Consider the following 12,867-nt stretch of genomic DNA (forward strand, 5'->3'; position numbering starts at 1 on the left):
TCCACAGTAGAGAAGCCCTCTACTGCAGTTCCACATTTTGACCAGCTGGTGGCGGTAGGGTACCTAAACGCTTTCTGTTGAACGCCGGTTATTAACATCACCTCCACCAGAGAAGAAGCAGAACGCTGTCAGTAAACGGTATGTGGAGGTCATGCTGTGTGAGTCTAACATGCCTGTGGTCTACCCGACTCTTCTGCTCTGTGTGTATGGCTTCTTTTCCAATCTCCGACCGTCGGAGCCTTTCCTCACCGCCTATCTCATGGGACCGGACAAGAACTTGACAGAGACTCAGGTGAGTTAGCTTTCCGGGCTAAAGGCTACTGAGCAGTTAGCGTGACTGCTGACAAGACCTTGCGTCACATTTTAACTTTTGACAGAACGCTAATAAATTTTCGGAGAGAATTATTATTTAGTTCCCTCTATACAAATTTCTCAATTTCCTCAGCAGCAGTAGAAGTATGTGTGCGTCTTAATTAACTATCATATCGTACATAACGTTACCTTACTGTGAAGAACGCTTATATCATCCATGCAGCGTGAGTGTCAGTCGGTGACGGTCCCCGTCTAATAACTGTAACGTTGCATCATTAATTAGATTTTTACAATTTGAAATACACATCGTTTTTAACATGTCCTTGTCATCATGCAGTGTCTGTCACAATCGCTGTAACGTTGTGAACACTCTTTAGACGCATATACTTGCATATACTTGACATAACTACATGTAAATCCATTCAATATCTATTTCTTTGCACTATTTGTATTGTTTACAACTTATAGAAACACATGACAGGTAATTCATGTAATACGTACATGTTTACATACACCTATTTTTTTTTTCCCCATACTTGTAATAGTCCATTCTTTACCTTTTATTTGCTTAGCTTTGTTGGTCTTGGTCATAGCTATCCAATTCTGTGTAAGTAGACTGAGAGCAATAAAAAAAAAATGAGTCACATTCCTCGTATGTGTAGACATATTTGGCCAATAAATGTGATTCTTGTGTTTCTATAAGTGACGGCTCTGTGAGTGCCAAAGAGAGGTTTCAGGCAATCGGGTATCATCTGTCTCCTGTCCCTTGCCGACGCTGTCACGGTTGATAAGGGCTTCTTAGTAGATGACCTTGTCCTTGGCAAAGGTCATCGACCTGTCTCTCCATCTAAAGGAAACCAAATGTCAGCGCTTGATGTTGCGGTGACCCAGTACTTTGCTGTTTGAGGGTCTACATCGATAGGTTCATTAGGAGCGTCTAACATTATTGGACCATAACCCCGTTCATCAACACACTTGTGCCTGGGTCATCTGTTGACCAATATAAATGTTCCTGCTAAATTCTACAGGCAAGGTAGACTAAAGCCATGTTAACATAAACTGCTTGGGTCAGCTGCTTGAAAGTCCATTTTACTTGATCAGGGTTTCAGTCTGTTCCAAATCAGAACAGTGTTTTATTAATGGGTATCTTGTTACTCTAAAAAACCACAGTGATTTAAGGAACACTGGACATGCCTCTCAACATTCTTTGTTCTACTTCTTGCTCTCCTACAGGGCAGATGCTTCCCTGCTTTGCTCACATTCTTTTGCTGATATTGTTTTTTTTCTGCCAAAAGTAGATATTTTTCATCACTTTTATTACTTCTTCAGTACACGCGAGTGTGACCTCGAAGTAGCACAAGCCTTTTTGCTCTGTCTGTGTGTGCAAACCTGGGATCAGGATGGCAAAATGTGTTAGTGACTGACTGACAGAGAATTGCACAGCTTGAAAAGAAAACTGGAAGCACCACATACGTGAGAATGAGCAATTCATTGACTCTGTGCACGTTGCTGAAAATGAGCAGACTTTCATACAAGGAATTGCATCAGCTTTTTAACATCCTGGCATATACTGGCTCATGCCCTGCCCTGGATGTGTCCTAACACCATTGGACCAGCCGTTGACACTCCCAAATCAGACTTCACTTCTTACTGGCACAGCACCAGCATGAGATGGTTGCATTGTATTGGCCACCAAGATATTGATTTGGGTTTATGTAGAAATTACTGGACTTTGAACTTACCCAATATAGAAATGAAGCCACTCATCAGCCTGGTAACATTCGGGAGTTGGTAACACCAGGGTTAAACATTGACATTGGTATTTTATTAGAATTACCTGTTTCTGTCAATCAATTCTTGAAATTCAATGAGCACAAAACCAAAATCCCACCAGCTGGACATGGAGCAAAAACAGAAATGCTGTTAAATAATCTGGGAAAATGAACTCCCTTGATTGAATCTGAGTTTACAGTCTTGGTGTTATCCTCGATTTCCCCTCGGGGATAAATAAAGTAATTCTGATTCTGATGATTCTGATTCTGATTCAGATCTAAGCTGAAAGTCCCACATCAACAAGGTGATGAAAGCTGACCTTGCACCTGCCAGTAATGTGCATGTTGCTGCTTTAACAGTTTACAGTTTGCCATTTTTGCATTTTAAGGCACAGATAGTCCACATAGCTTTACAAGTTTGGATATTTCATTTCAAAATTCAGGATCTCTTGTGGGTCGAAGTCAGCTCCATCTGGAGATGAGCCAAACCATGGAGTGGCAGGTTGGATTACAAACCCGCGAGAAAAGTTGTTGTTACTCTTGATCTGGCATTAGTCCTGAATGGCATCAGCTTCCATTTCAAAGTCCCTTTTGGAAAATCCTGTCAGCCAGCCCTGTTACAAAGCTCTGTTTAATATGGCATATTTCCCAAAGTTTAAGATGGTTAAGTCTAAGCCTCCTGAGTTTATGCCGAGCTGCACAAGAACTTTTCCTCCTAGTTGCGCCCTCCATTTTGTAAGCCATGTCTCGAGGGACCCTGAGAGACTTTTAAGTAGAGCTGATAACGCTCAGGGACAAAAATGCATGGAGATGGTTGAAGTCTGTAGGCATACAGTGGTAGAGCTGATAGCCATGGTGCAGCAGCAGGGGTGAAGTCCTTGTAGATCTGCAGCACTTTGAGGACAGGCATAACTCTCCATTGATGCCTTTGTATAGTGTAGGGCTCAGTGAGTATTCTAAATTCTCACTAGAAAAATCAAACTCTAAAAAAAATCCAGACATTTGATCCCAAAAATCAATATTTGATTTTGCAAACCAAAAAAAAGAAAAGAAAAAAGCAGCATCTCCGTGGCAGCTGTACTGAATCCACTGCATGACGGACAGGAGTCACAATACCAGAGTTTCAATTGTCCAGTAATTACAGTTTGTTTTTTTTTTTCAGTGGGAAAACGTATTTTAGTCCGACATATTTAAATCTTTCTGGTCGTTATATTCTGGCTCTGCATGCAGTTTTCCCCAGTTGCTTCTCTGATGTCCACCCTCTCTCTTGCTTCTCTGATTCTGTGAATTGAAGGTTTATTTCAACCAAACCAGAGTTGGTGCTGGTTGTTGGAACAGTGGAAAAATGAACCAAGGTCTTGGTGAGTTTTAGTGTGTTTTAAGTGTTTTCATGTTGCTGTAAGTGGAGTCCTGTGGCTTTGGCGAGAGCGATATAGCAGCTGTTTCTGGTTAAACAAAACAGAGCTTTAACAAAGTGTTTTATCTCTAATTATTGTCCCCTTTAGTTGCTCAAACATAAAAACATGGGAAAATAGGGTCCATAATCAGTTTTTTTACAGGAATATTAAAGCAAATAGCGATTGATGTGTTGACTGGAACAGGAGAGCAAGACAATGGTTGCACAACACTGATCCAGCCACACGTGTAGCTATGACGCACTTGCACAACAGGGGTTTTGTCCCTCAGCCCTACCTGTAGGAAAAAGGAAGTTAAACAGAATACTTGTTCTTTTGTGTTCAGTAGGCTTTGTATTAATTCTGTCAGGAAAAGCTTCTGGTTTGATAACATTGTGCGAATTTTATGGCGTATCTTCATCTTTAGAACTGTTTTTACTACAACAGTGAAATTATTCATACTTGTCTTGCAGACTGACATGAATTATTTTATTTTCATACATATGAATGAAGACCATAGCTCTTCATAAGTCCCTCAAGCACACTACACCTGTGTCTTGGTCTTGAATGCTGAGAGAAAAAAAAAAACATTAGAAATGCACATAAAGGAGATCATTTGACTTTCAGTCGAGCAAAGGAAAAACAATAAGTTTACCTTTCTCCCATTTGCTGGTGGGTACAGGTGGTGTGTCAGCAATTCTCTGCACGTCTTTGACATTTATCTGTGGTAAATCTTGCACCCTGAAAAGAAACTGGCAACAAGCAGGAAAATGGTATGACAGACCAGGTAGAAACAAGGAAACTATCGAAGAAGGAAGCGTCATTACGTGACCGTGTAGTGCGTGAATGCACATTGGTGCCACACTTGAACGCTCTTGGCACAGTTAGCATAGTGGTGAATGGCCAGAACCACTCCTTAATGTTTTATTTAGCTAATGATTAATGTGTTTTTAAGGTACATTTTGTTTGATTTGCATGTTAATTCGATAATTTATTTGCATGCAAGTTACATGAATGTGCTGGATTTGTAACGGCCTAAAGCTTCTTACTTCTTGTGTTACTGAGGTTACTGACAGACTAACATTAGTAATTTAGCTAAACTGTGATAATACTCTAACTAAAGTAACCTTGAACCCTTTAGCTACAGTTTTTGACATGAGAACCAGCTGTATTACAGCACCTGGTGTTGATTTTATCACAGCAGAGATTGCTTCATTGTTACAATGATTATTATTTGATGATCAGCATTTCTGATCGCCATGAAATATGCTGTTGATGGTTATGGCCTATCCTTGCACAATTAATAATTAGAGTAGGCTTGTAAATGTTTAATTTGAATGTGTGATATTCCCATAACATTAGCTATTATTGGCCCTGTCAATCATCTAAAGCGAGAGAAGAAATGAAGAATACAGATTTTGTTAATAATTTATCCTAAACTCTGTGTTTGAGGGACAGTTCTCATGCAACTTTTTTTTTTTTTTTTTTTAATTTGCCATGGTGAGTAAACAGAACATTTGAATTTTGGTGATATGATGTAATGACCCATCCTTCTTTTATAATTTCCTTGAGTAGAAACAGGAAGTCAGCGGATGACAGTGAAGCATGGAGACAATAAAGACATGTCATACATTGTTGGTGTAGGTCTCGCCCACAAGATTCGGCAAAACTTGGATTCAAATGAAAATTTTTGGTTTCCAAATGAAAGTTTTGGATTAGCATTCATACATTTTAACCATAAATTTATTTTACCTGCAATAAAATATGTTTTGCTTGCAGTGTGGACAGTTTTGGTATGAAAACAGAACTGTTTGCATAAAAAAGAGTTCAGCTTCATGTGTTGCATAATGTTAAATAAGAAAAACGTAACTTAAGGTACAGACACACTGGAGCTGTTGACGGATCTCAAGTCAATGTCAAGATCCAGCTGCATGGGTGCATGGGTACATGGGTAGATGCCTTCAGAGACACTGTGATTAAGAAAATGAGTTTACGTGACCATTTACATCTCACCATGTTAGCCATTTCTTAGAACACAAACTAAAGTGGTGGTGTTTGCATTGCAGTTTTTTTTTTTTTTTTTGGTTACACCACCACTAGAGCTGTTTGTGCCAGACTTTCACTTTTCCTCATCACTTAGCCCTTCCTCTGTACTGCTGTTCGTCTCAATTTCTTTACCCATCCATCTTTTCTTAGCAGAAAAGGTCAGGAGATGTTCACTGGTTACATGAAGTGGGTTGTGCTGACGTGCACTTAATGTGCTGTGATAATTTAGATTTCTATTACACTTACCCAAATCCATGCTAAGTTCAATATTTTCAGCATCGTAGCAGCCACCCCTGTAGAAAACGCTGTTTATATCTGGAGGATTGCCTCATAATAACAGGACTGCATGTCTTGAAATGGCTTAGTTCTTTTGTTTTGTCAGGCTATGTCCAACAACAGGCCCATACAAACAGTACAGACAGAGTAATCCCTCTTGAAAAATGGTCAAATCCTTTGGAATTTCTGGTTAATCCGAAAATAATCACCTTCATCAAATTGTAAGCTGGCCTAGAAAAAAAGTCTTTCGAAAAGAGAAGCAGTGATAAGTCTGTTTTTGCCCCAAATTGCCCCATGCCTTTATGTTGTGCCACAGGAAAATGTACTTGGGTCATTGTGGTTGTGCACATAGATATAATCGGGATCGCTATGTGAGATGCAAAAGTATCGAATTTGATTTTAGTCATTTCCAGATCTGGATAACTATGGGAAAAATGAAAGAGCATGGAAAGTATTGGTGTTTCTAGATTATTTCCCCTATTACATTCCATCACAGGTGATTAAGTGCAAAATCTATGGTTGCAGCTGATCTGGTTCTTTACTGCTCAATGAACTGAATGCCAGCAGGCCCGAGCACAGGCTGTTCAGATTAGTTGTCTTGTAATTTAGAGTCGGTAATCTGTTCATAAACCTTCAAAAAGCTCATATACACCAGAAACCCCTTCATAACAAAAAGTCACAGGGTTAATATCTATAAACAGGTCATTTACATACTCATCTGTGACATCATTTTACAGTGAAAGCTACATATGATGAAGGTTCCGAGTCAACCAATGATCAGCAGACCTGCAAGTCTCAAAATAGGCCAGACTCTGAAGACCCTGAAGGATCACATTAAGACTATAAAAGCTTAACAGATGGCTTGTACTGACAACACTGTGGAAAATATTACTGAAAGTGGTCCTTAAATCAGTCACGTTGCCCCTTAATACCTGACAGAATTGTTAATGTTGGCTCCACCACTGGCCCCTGGCACAGCCTTGGAGAGGTGGGATCTCCATCTCCTGGAGTCCCTGCCAAAAATGCTCCGTTCAGGAGCAGCTAGAAGTAATATAATGGTACTATCAGTTCAACAGGGCTGCAAGGGAATAAACCTATCAACAGTTTTTAAATGGAAACTTAAGTCTGGACACTAAATAAACTATGTCAATGTGAATTGAATGGAATTGAAATCCCGTCGCTGTCCATCTTTATCTTTTATCTCCAGGTTGTCAATGAGATCTATCCAATATGGACGTATTCCTACCTGGTGTTGCTGTTCCCCATCTTCCTGGCCACTGACTACCTCTGTTATAAGCCTGTATTGATCCTACAGGCCACCAGTTTGGTCGTCACCTATGTTATGCTACTGAAGGTGCAGGGCCTGCTGGCCATGCAGCTCCTGGAGTTTGTCTTCGGGCTGGCCACAGCCTCGGAGGTGGCCTACTACTCCTATATCTATAGCGTGGTGGAGCCGGCACACTACCAGAGAGTGACAGGCTACTGCCGCAGCATCACCCTGTTTGGATCCGCTGCTGGATGTCTAGCCGGTCAGCTCTTGCTCTCTGTGGCCAAAGTCCAGCTGGTCCACCTTGTCATCATCACCCTGACGTCGGCCAGCGTGGCCTTCGTCGCTCCCTGGCTGCTTCCCATGCCCAAGAGGAGCTTGTTCTTTCACAGTCCAGGAGTAGAAAAGGAGAGGCCACAGAGCAACAGCACAGCACTGCTGGAGAAGGCCGAGGATTCAGAGAGCAAAGTACCTCTGAACACTCAGGACGCCTCTGTGGTGGGTGACACTGTGGCTTGTTCAGGTCATCATAAGCATTAATCTCTTAAAATATGTGTTTTTATGAAGAAATGTGCTCAATTGCTTTGTCATATTTCACCTCCATGCAGACATCCAAGTCCACTGAGGCAGGGAGCCACAGCATTGGTCTTGTGGACGTGTTGCAGATGTTGTTTCATGACTTCCTGCAGTGCTACAGATGTCGCCCTCTGCTGGCATGGTCGCTGTGGTGGGCTCTGGCTACCTGCGGCTACTTCCAGGTCATCAACTATGCTCAAGCACTGTGGGAGAATGTCCGTCCATCCCATGAATATGAAATCTACAATGGCTACGTTGAGACACTGTCCACACTGCTGGGTGAGGAAGCCACAGGGGTGTTTCAGGCGTTGCGACACCTGCACTTTCACAGAAATATGACGGCCCTCTTATTTTTGGGGACGTTTTTTGGATTTGATGATAGATTTAGATAGATTTCTCTGAAGTCATGCATGAATGAACGGTTGTTGTGTTCTTCTGGTCCACAGGCGCTCTGGCAGCTCTGCTGGTGGGCTACCTGCCTGTGTGCTGGGCCCTGTGGGGTGAGCTGGCACTGTGTATCCTCTCCCTGCTGATGGCCGTGTGTGTGTTTGTCATGGACACACTGAGGAACATCTGGCTGTGCTACAGCTCATACGTCATCTTCAGAGCCACATACATGCTGCTCATCACTGTGGCCACGTAAGCACAAAGAGGCAACACTGCTTTTTCTTCTTGCTCATCAGTGCGGGTTCATTTGGAATCATGTGAGAATGAAAAGTTAAATATAACAGTTAAATAGTCTTAAGTCAATACTCATTTGCATGTTTGTGTAACTGTTTCTGTGTTTGAGGGAGGGCACATTCAGGACAGAGCAAGCTCTTATAACACACTGACAAGGGCAAGGTTTGTTAACATGTATCTTAGAGCCAGATCTAAACAAAGAGAAAGGGGAAGAAAGAGAAGGGAAGGTGAACTGTAGTCCAGATTGCAGCAACCGTTTCTATCATGTCTAAACATCTAGGGGCTGGTCTCACTGTCAGTATAAACTAACCCAACTGTTAATCAGAGGAAGCACATTCAGCTCCAGGTATCTAAATATGTCCTGGTTTGAAAAGTGTGGGAACACTGTTGAATTTACCGCCCCAATGATAACCAAATATGATCTTAAACAAATAGGGTTGATGGAGTTTTAGGGATTATGTTCTCCCTCTGTGTTTTTCTTTCCGGATCTCAGTCCTCTGTTTATGCTTGAGTTATTTCCACTTCCCTCTTACTGTCCAATGCCAAGCTGCTGTGTCACTGTATTGCTGTGCTATAGATCCAAACCTTCCTTTTGCCTGCCCTCTGACCCATCAGATACCAGATCGCAGCCAGTCTCAACATGCAGCGCTACGCCCTGGTGTTCGGAGTGAACACCTTCATGGCTCTGCTGCTGCAGTCCCTGCTCACTGTGGTGGTGGTGGACTCGGCTGGCCTCGGCCTGGACGTCTTCACTCAGGTGAGGAATGACAACAAGCCCTGCCATGACAGCATACATAGAGGCGTGCTGTTCATCCACCTCCCACAGTGTACATTTGATTGATAATGTGTTGTTTGCTTCCCTTAGTTCTACATCTATGGGGGATACTTTGCCGTCATCTCTTTGGTCTTCCTCGTCGCCGGGCTTTGCAAATTGGCCTCCAGGAGACGCTCCAAGCAGGAGGTCGTGGCCAGCAGCCCAGAAGAAACTGAGTCAGACTCTGCTGCAGCCAGTGCTGCCAGCTCCTGCTGATAGCACATAATGACAGATATTGATCAGCGTCTCACATATTAAATCGACAAAGTTGAGTGAACACAGGCTCTCCACACAGAGTAGAAAGTGACACAGAAGAAGGTAGAGTCTAAACCAGCACTTATTAAAATGCTCCAAGATGCATTGATCTATTTTGGTTACTGTGTGGCAGAAGAACTCCAGAGCAAGCTGACAGACACTCAGCCCTGACATATTATCCTTATATTCTAGTTATGGCCAATATGTTAGACTTGTATATCAAGCACACAGTGCCAGGCTGCTATTGTAAATAATAATTAGTCCTTCATGACTTGCCTGGTTAAATATAGGTTAAATTAAATCAATAAAACACGTGGAACAGAGCTGTAGAGGAGGACAAACAGTGTTTACAGACTGAAGGGCACTGAGACTAAACTGCAAAGAAAATGTGCAGTGTGTAAAAAAAAACAAAAAAAAAAACAAAACAGCAAATTGAGGCTGGAAAGCTGCTTAGAGACGCAGAGATCAGTAAACAGTTCTTCACTTTTAAATATGGTCAATTGTTTCAGTGTGAACACATGAAGAGAGCAATGCAGCTTTAAAACACCACACTTCGCTGACTGCAGATGAAACATGTCGTATGTAGGCCATAGAATTGTACAAATGTTTCCCAGCTGATTAAAGGTGATGCCTTAGACTGATGTAAAAAGCTCAACATCAGCGTTGGTACCTTATTAACACTGCTATGTCTGTGTTACATTTGACACCAGCCAAAAAAAGATGTGTTTTTTTTCTTTTCGATGTATTATTTCTTCCTGCAGTTGTCATTCGTAGTGGTAGTGGTACCATCAGCACTGGTCGGGATTATTAGTGTCAGGTTCATCATTATCTGTCTTTAATGAACACTGTTGCTGTTGAAACTTGAAATGTTACATGGTTCACCTGCACCTCATCTTTGCTGTTTTTAGGTTGCTTATATTTAAGAAGATGGTCATTGTGGCTAAATGAATTGTTCTGGATTTGGACAAAGTGCCTTAAAAGGTCAAAAATACCTGAAGCTGCTTCCTTATTTTAAAAAAAAAAAAAAAAAAAAAAAAAAAGTTTTTTTCAGGGATATGTTTGTTGTTGTCAACAAATCCAATGAAAAGACCAAAACCACCAATAGTCCATCTCTCAATCCTTTCTCACTTGCCTACACTGGCTGCGGCTCTTAACGCCAAGCCCGTTGGTTCCTAATGAAAACCTAAATCTTTCAAAATGGCTCTGCAGTTGTTGACTATTTTCAGAGGTGGATTCATCCACATTTGGTAAATATTGAGCGTTTGGGGCAGCAGGACAGTGCATGGGGGATTGAGTCAAAATAAACTGCAGTGTGCATGTTCTTGGTAATGAAGCAACATGTCACCTAGTGCAACAGTTTTTTGGACAACAATGGAGCTTTGGGCAAGATGCTGAACCCAAATTGACATTTGGCCAGCACCTTGCATGGTACCCTGCTGCCATCTGTGTTGTGAATGAGTGAATGTGAGGCAAAGATTGTAAAGCGCCATATTTTTATAATGCCTATTACTTTTCTACAAATGACATATTTATCAGAGCGTTGTAGGTAGTCGTGTATTCACACTGAAAAGAAATAATGTAAAAATCAGCTAGGTGCAATGCCAGCTTCTAGTCGGTAACTAAATTCATGTGTCGCTTAATATCAATACGAAAGACAGAAAATTGTTAATCCACCACTGTTATCACAATCAACGGTAGCTCTTATATGAGTAATACTTAATTAGCTCTGCAGCACAATGACAATCCATACAGTTTATTTTCATGAAAGGAAACATTGACTGATTTGCTGGCAGAATAAAGGCCAGTGTCATTGTGCTACCCAGGGTCTCCACAGGGAACGACCCAGCACATTTATGGAGAGTAGTACTGACAAATGTGTGATCCATGTTTGTTTTTGTGACTGTTTTTGAATAAATGTATTTTTTTTTTGTTTGTTTGTTTTTTTCTCTGATGCTTTTTCCTATTGCACTATCTCCTTTGCTGATTTACCCGCTGTGGGATCAATAAAGGATTATCCTATCTTGTTTTCCCCATCAATCAGCCAACATGCAATAGCTTGAATAAATATAAAGCAATTTTAAAGTTGACTCATGCACACAGATATAACTTAACTGCACCCTTAAACTTATCGCTTGCTATCACTTAACATGCTACCATTTGCTAATTCGCACTGTACACGAAGTACAGCAGAGGCTGTCTGGAATCAATGTCATTAGTTCATAAACCAAAGTACTGAACAAATGAAAATGCTGACCTGGTGATGCAACAAGACGAGTCAGAGAGTCAATGTTATTACAGTTCATGCTGAGGGGAATGCGAATGTCTGAACCGGGTTACATGTAATTTCATTTTGATGCGCTGGTGATGCTAAAATAAAAGTGAGTAGATCACTGAAGTCATTCAGATTCAGTCTCTGCACCCTAAATTGCTTGGCCATCCTTTCTGAAGCCTATAAGCCACTAGCATAGCTTAACATCTACTCTTCTAGAACCTGACAGTCAAAGCTGTATTGCAGTCACACATTCTCTGTTGTACTCCCCTGACCTCAGGTCTGAGACAATCAAACCTCTGACACCATGAAGTCTACATTGTTTCCGGGTCCCTGTCCATGTCTGCACCCCTTGAATCATTCAGAATTAGAGCAAGACCAATGATGCATTGTACAATCTCTCCATAAGTCAAATTCAGCGTCGGCTTTATTGTCAGTTTCTTCACTTGTACCAGACATACAAAGGAATCGAAATTACGTTTCCCACTATTCCACGGTGTGACAAGTAATCAGTAAAGTGCACAGGCACAAAGAATAAAGACAGACGTGTCCTAACAACTACAGTAAACATTAAACTGAAAATAAATACAAAAAATAAACAATAGAGAATAGGAGAGAATTCACAGTGTAAGAGTACAAGTAGCAACAAAAAGTTTACGTTCGAAGATTGTAATAGTGCAAAGACAGTCAGCAATAGCAGCAGAAGTTTTCTGTTTGACAGAAGTGTCCAAGTGGCATAGTAGTGCAAAGACAGTCATTATGCGGGTCAGAGGGTTCAGAGTCCAGAGTGTCCAGAGCGGGAGCAGTTGGTTGCTTCCTGACAGCCTGTTGGATGGAGCTGAGGACAGGGAGGAGAGAGAGTTTAACATCCTAACAGCCTGATGGATAAAGCTGTTGGTGAGTCTGGTGGTGCGAGAACGGAGGCTGCTATACCTCCTCCGAGAGGGCAGGAGGCTGAACGGATTGTGTGTGGGGTGGGTTGCAGGGAGGGGAGTGGGGCTCCAGTGATCCTTCCAGCTGTGTTCACTATGAGCTGCAAGGCTTTCCTGTTGTAGTCAGTGCAGCTCCCGCCCCACACAGTGATGCAGCTGGAAAGGATGCTCTCAATGGTGACGCGGTAGAATGTGCATATGTATAGAATGTATAATGTGTCAGATGGTGAGTGCTCACTTCTGTCTCTGTGCTGCATCCATCTAGGATCTACT

General features: G+C 41.7%; 1 protein-coding gene across 1 annotated transcript; it reads left to right on the plus strand.

Moving 5' to 3' along the window:
* Positions 1 to 114: 114 nt before the first annotated feature.
* slc19a2 (solute carrier family 19 member 2) lies at positions 115 to 10,407 on the plus strand. Its single transcript, XM_070957940.1, has 6 exons — positions 115 to 292; positions 7,008 to 7,565; positions 7,676 to 7,922; positions 8,090 to 8,282; positions 8,940 to 9,081; positions 9,190 to 10,407. Exons 1-6 carry the CDS (start codon positions 152 to 154, stop codon positions 9,352 to 9,354), a joined length of 1,446 nt encoding a protein of 481 aa, XP_070814041.1. The 5' UTR covers positions 115 to 151; the 3' UTR covers positions 9,355 to 10,407.
* The last annotated feature ends 2,460 nt before the right edge of the window (positions 10,408 to 12,867 follow it).

The sequence above is a fragment of the Chaetodon trifascialis genome, chromosome 24 (assembly GCF_039877785.1).
Source record: "Chaetodon trifascialis isolate fChaTrf1 chromosome 24, fChaTrf1.hap1, whole genome shotgun sequence".
Lineage (NCBI taxonomy): Eukaryota > Metazoa > Chordata > Actinopteri > Chaetodontiformes > Chaetodontidae > Chaetodon > Chaetodon trifascialis.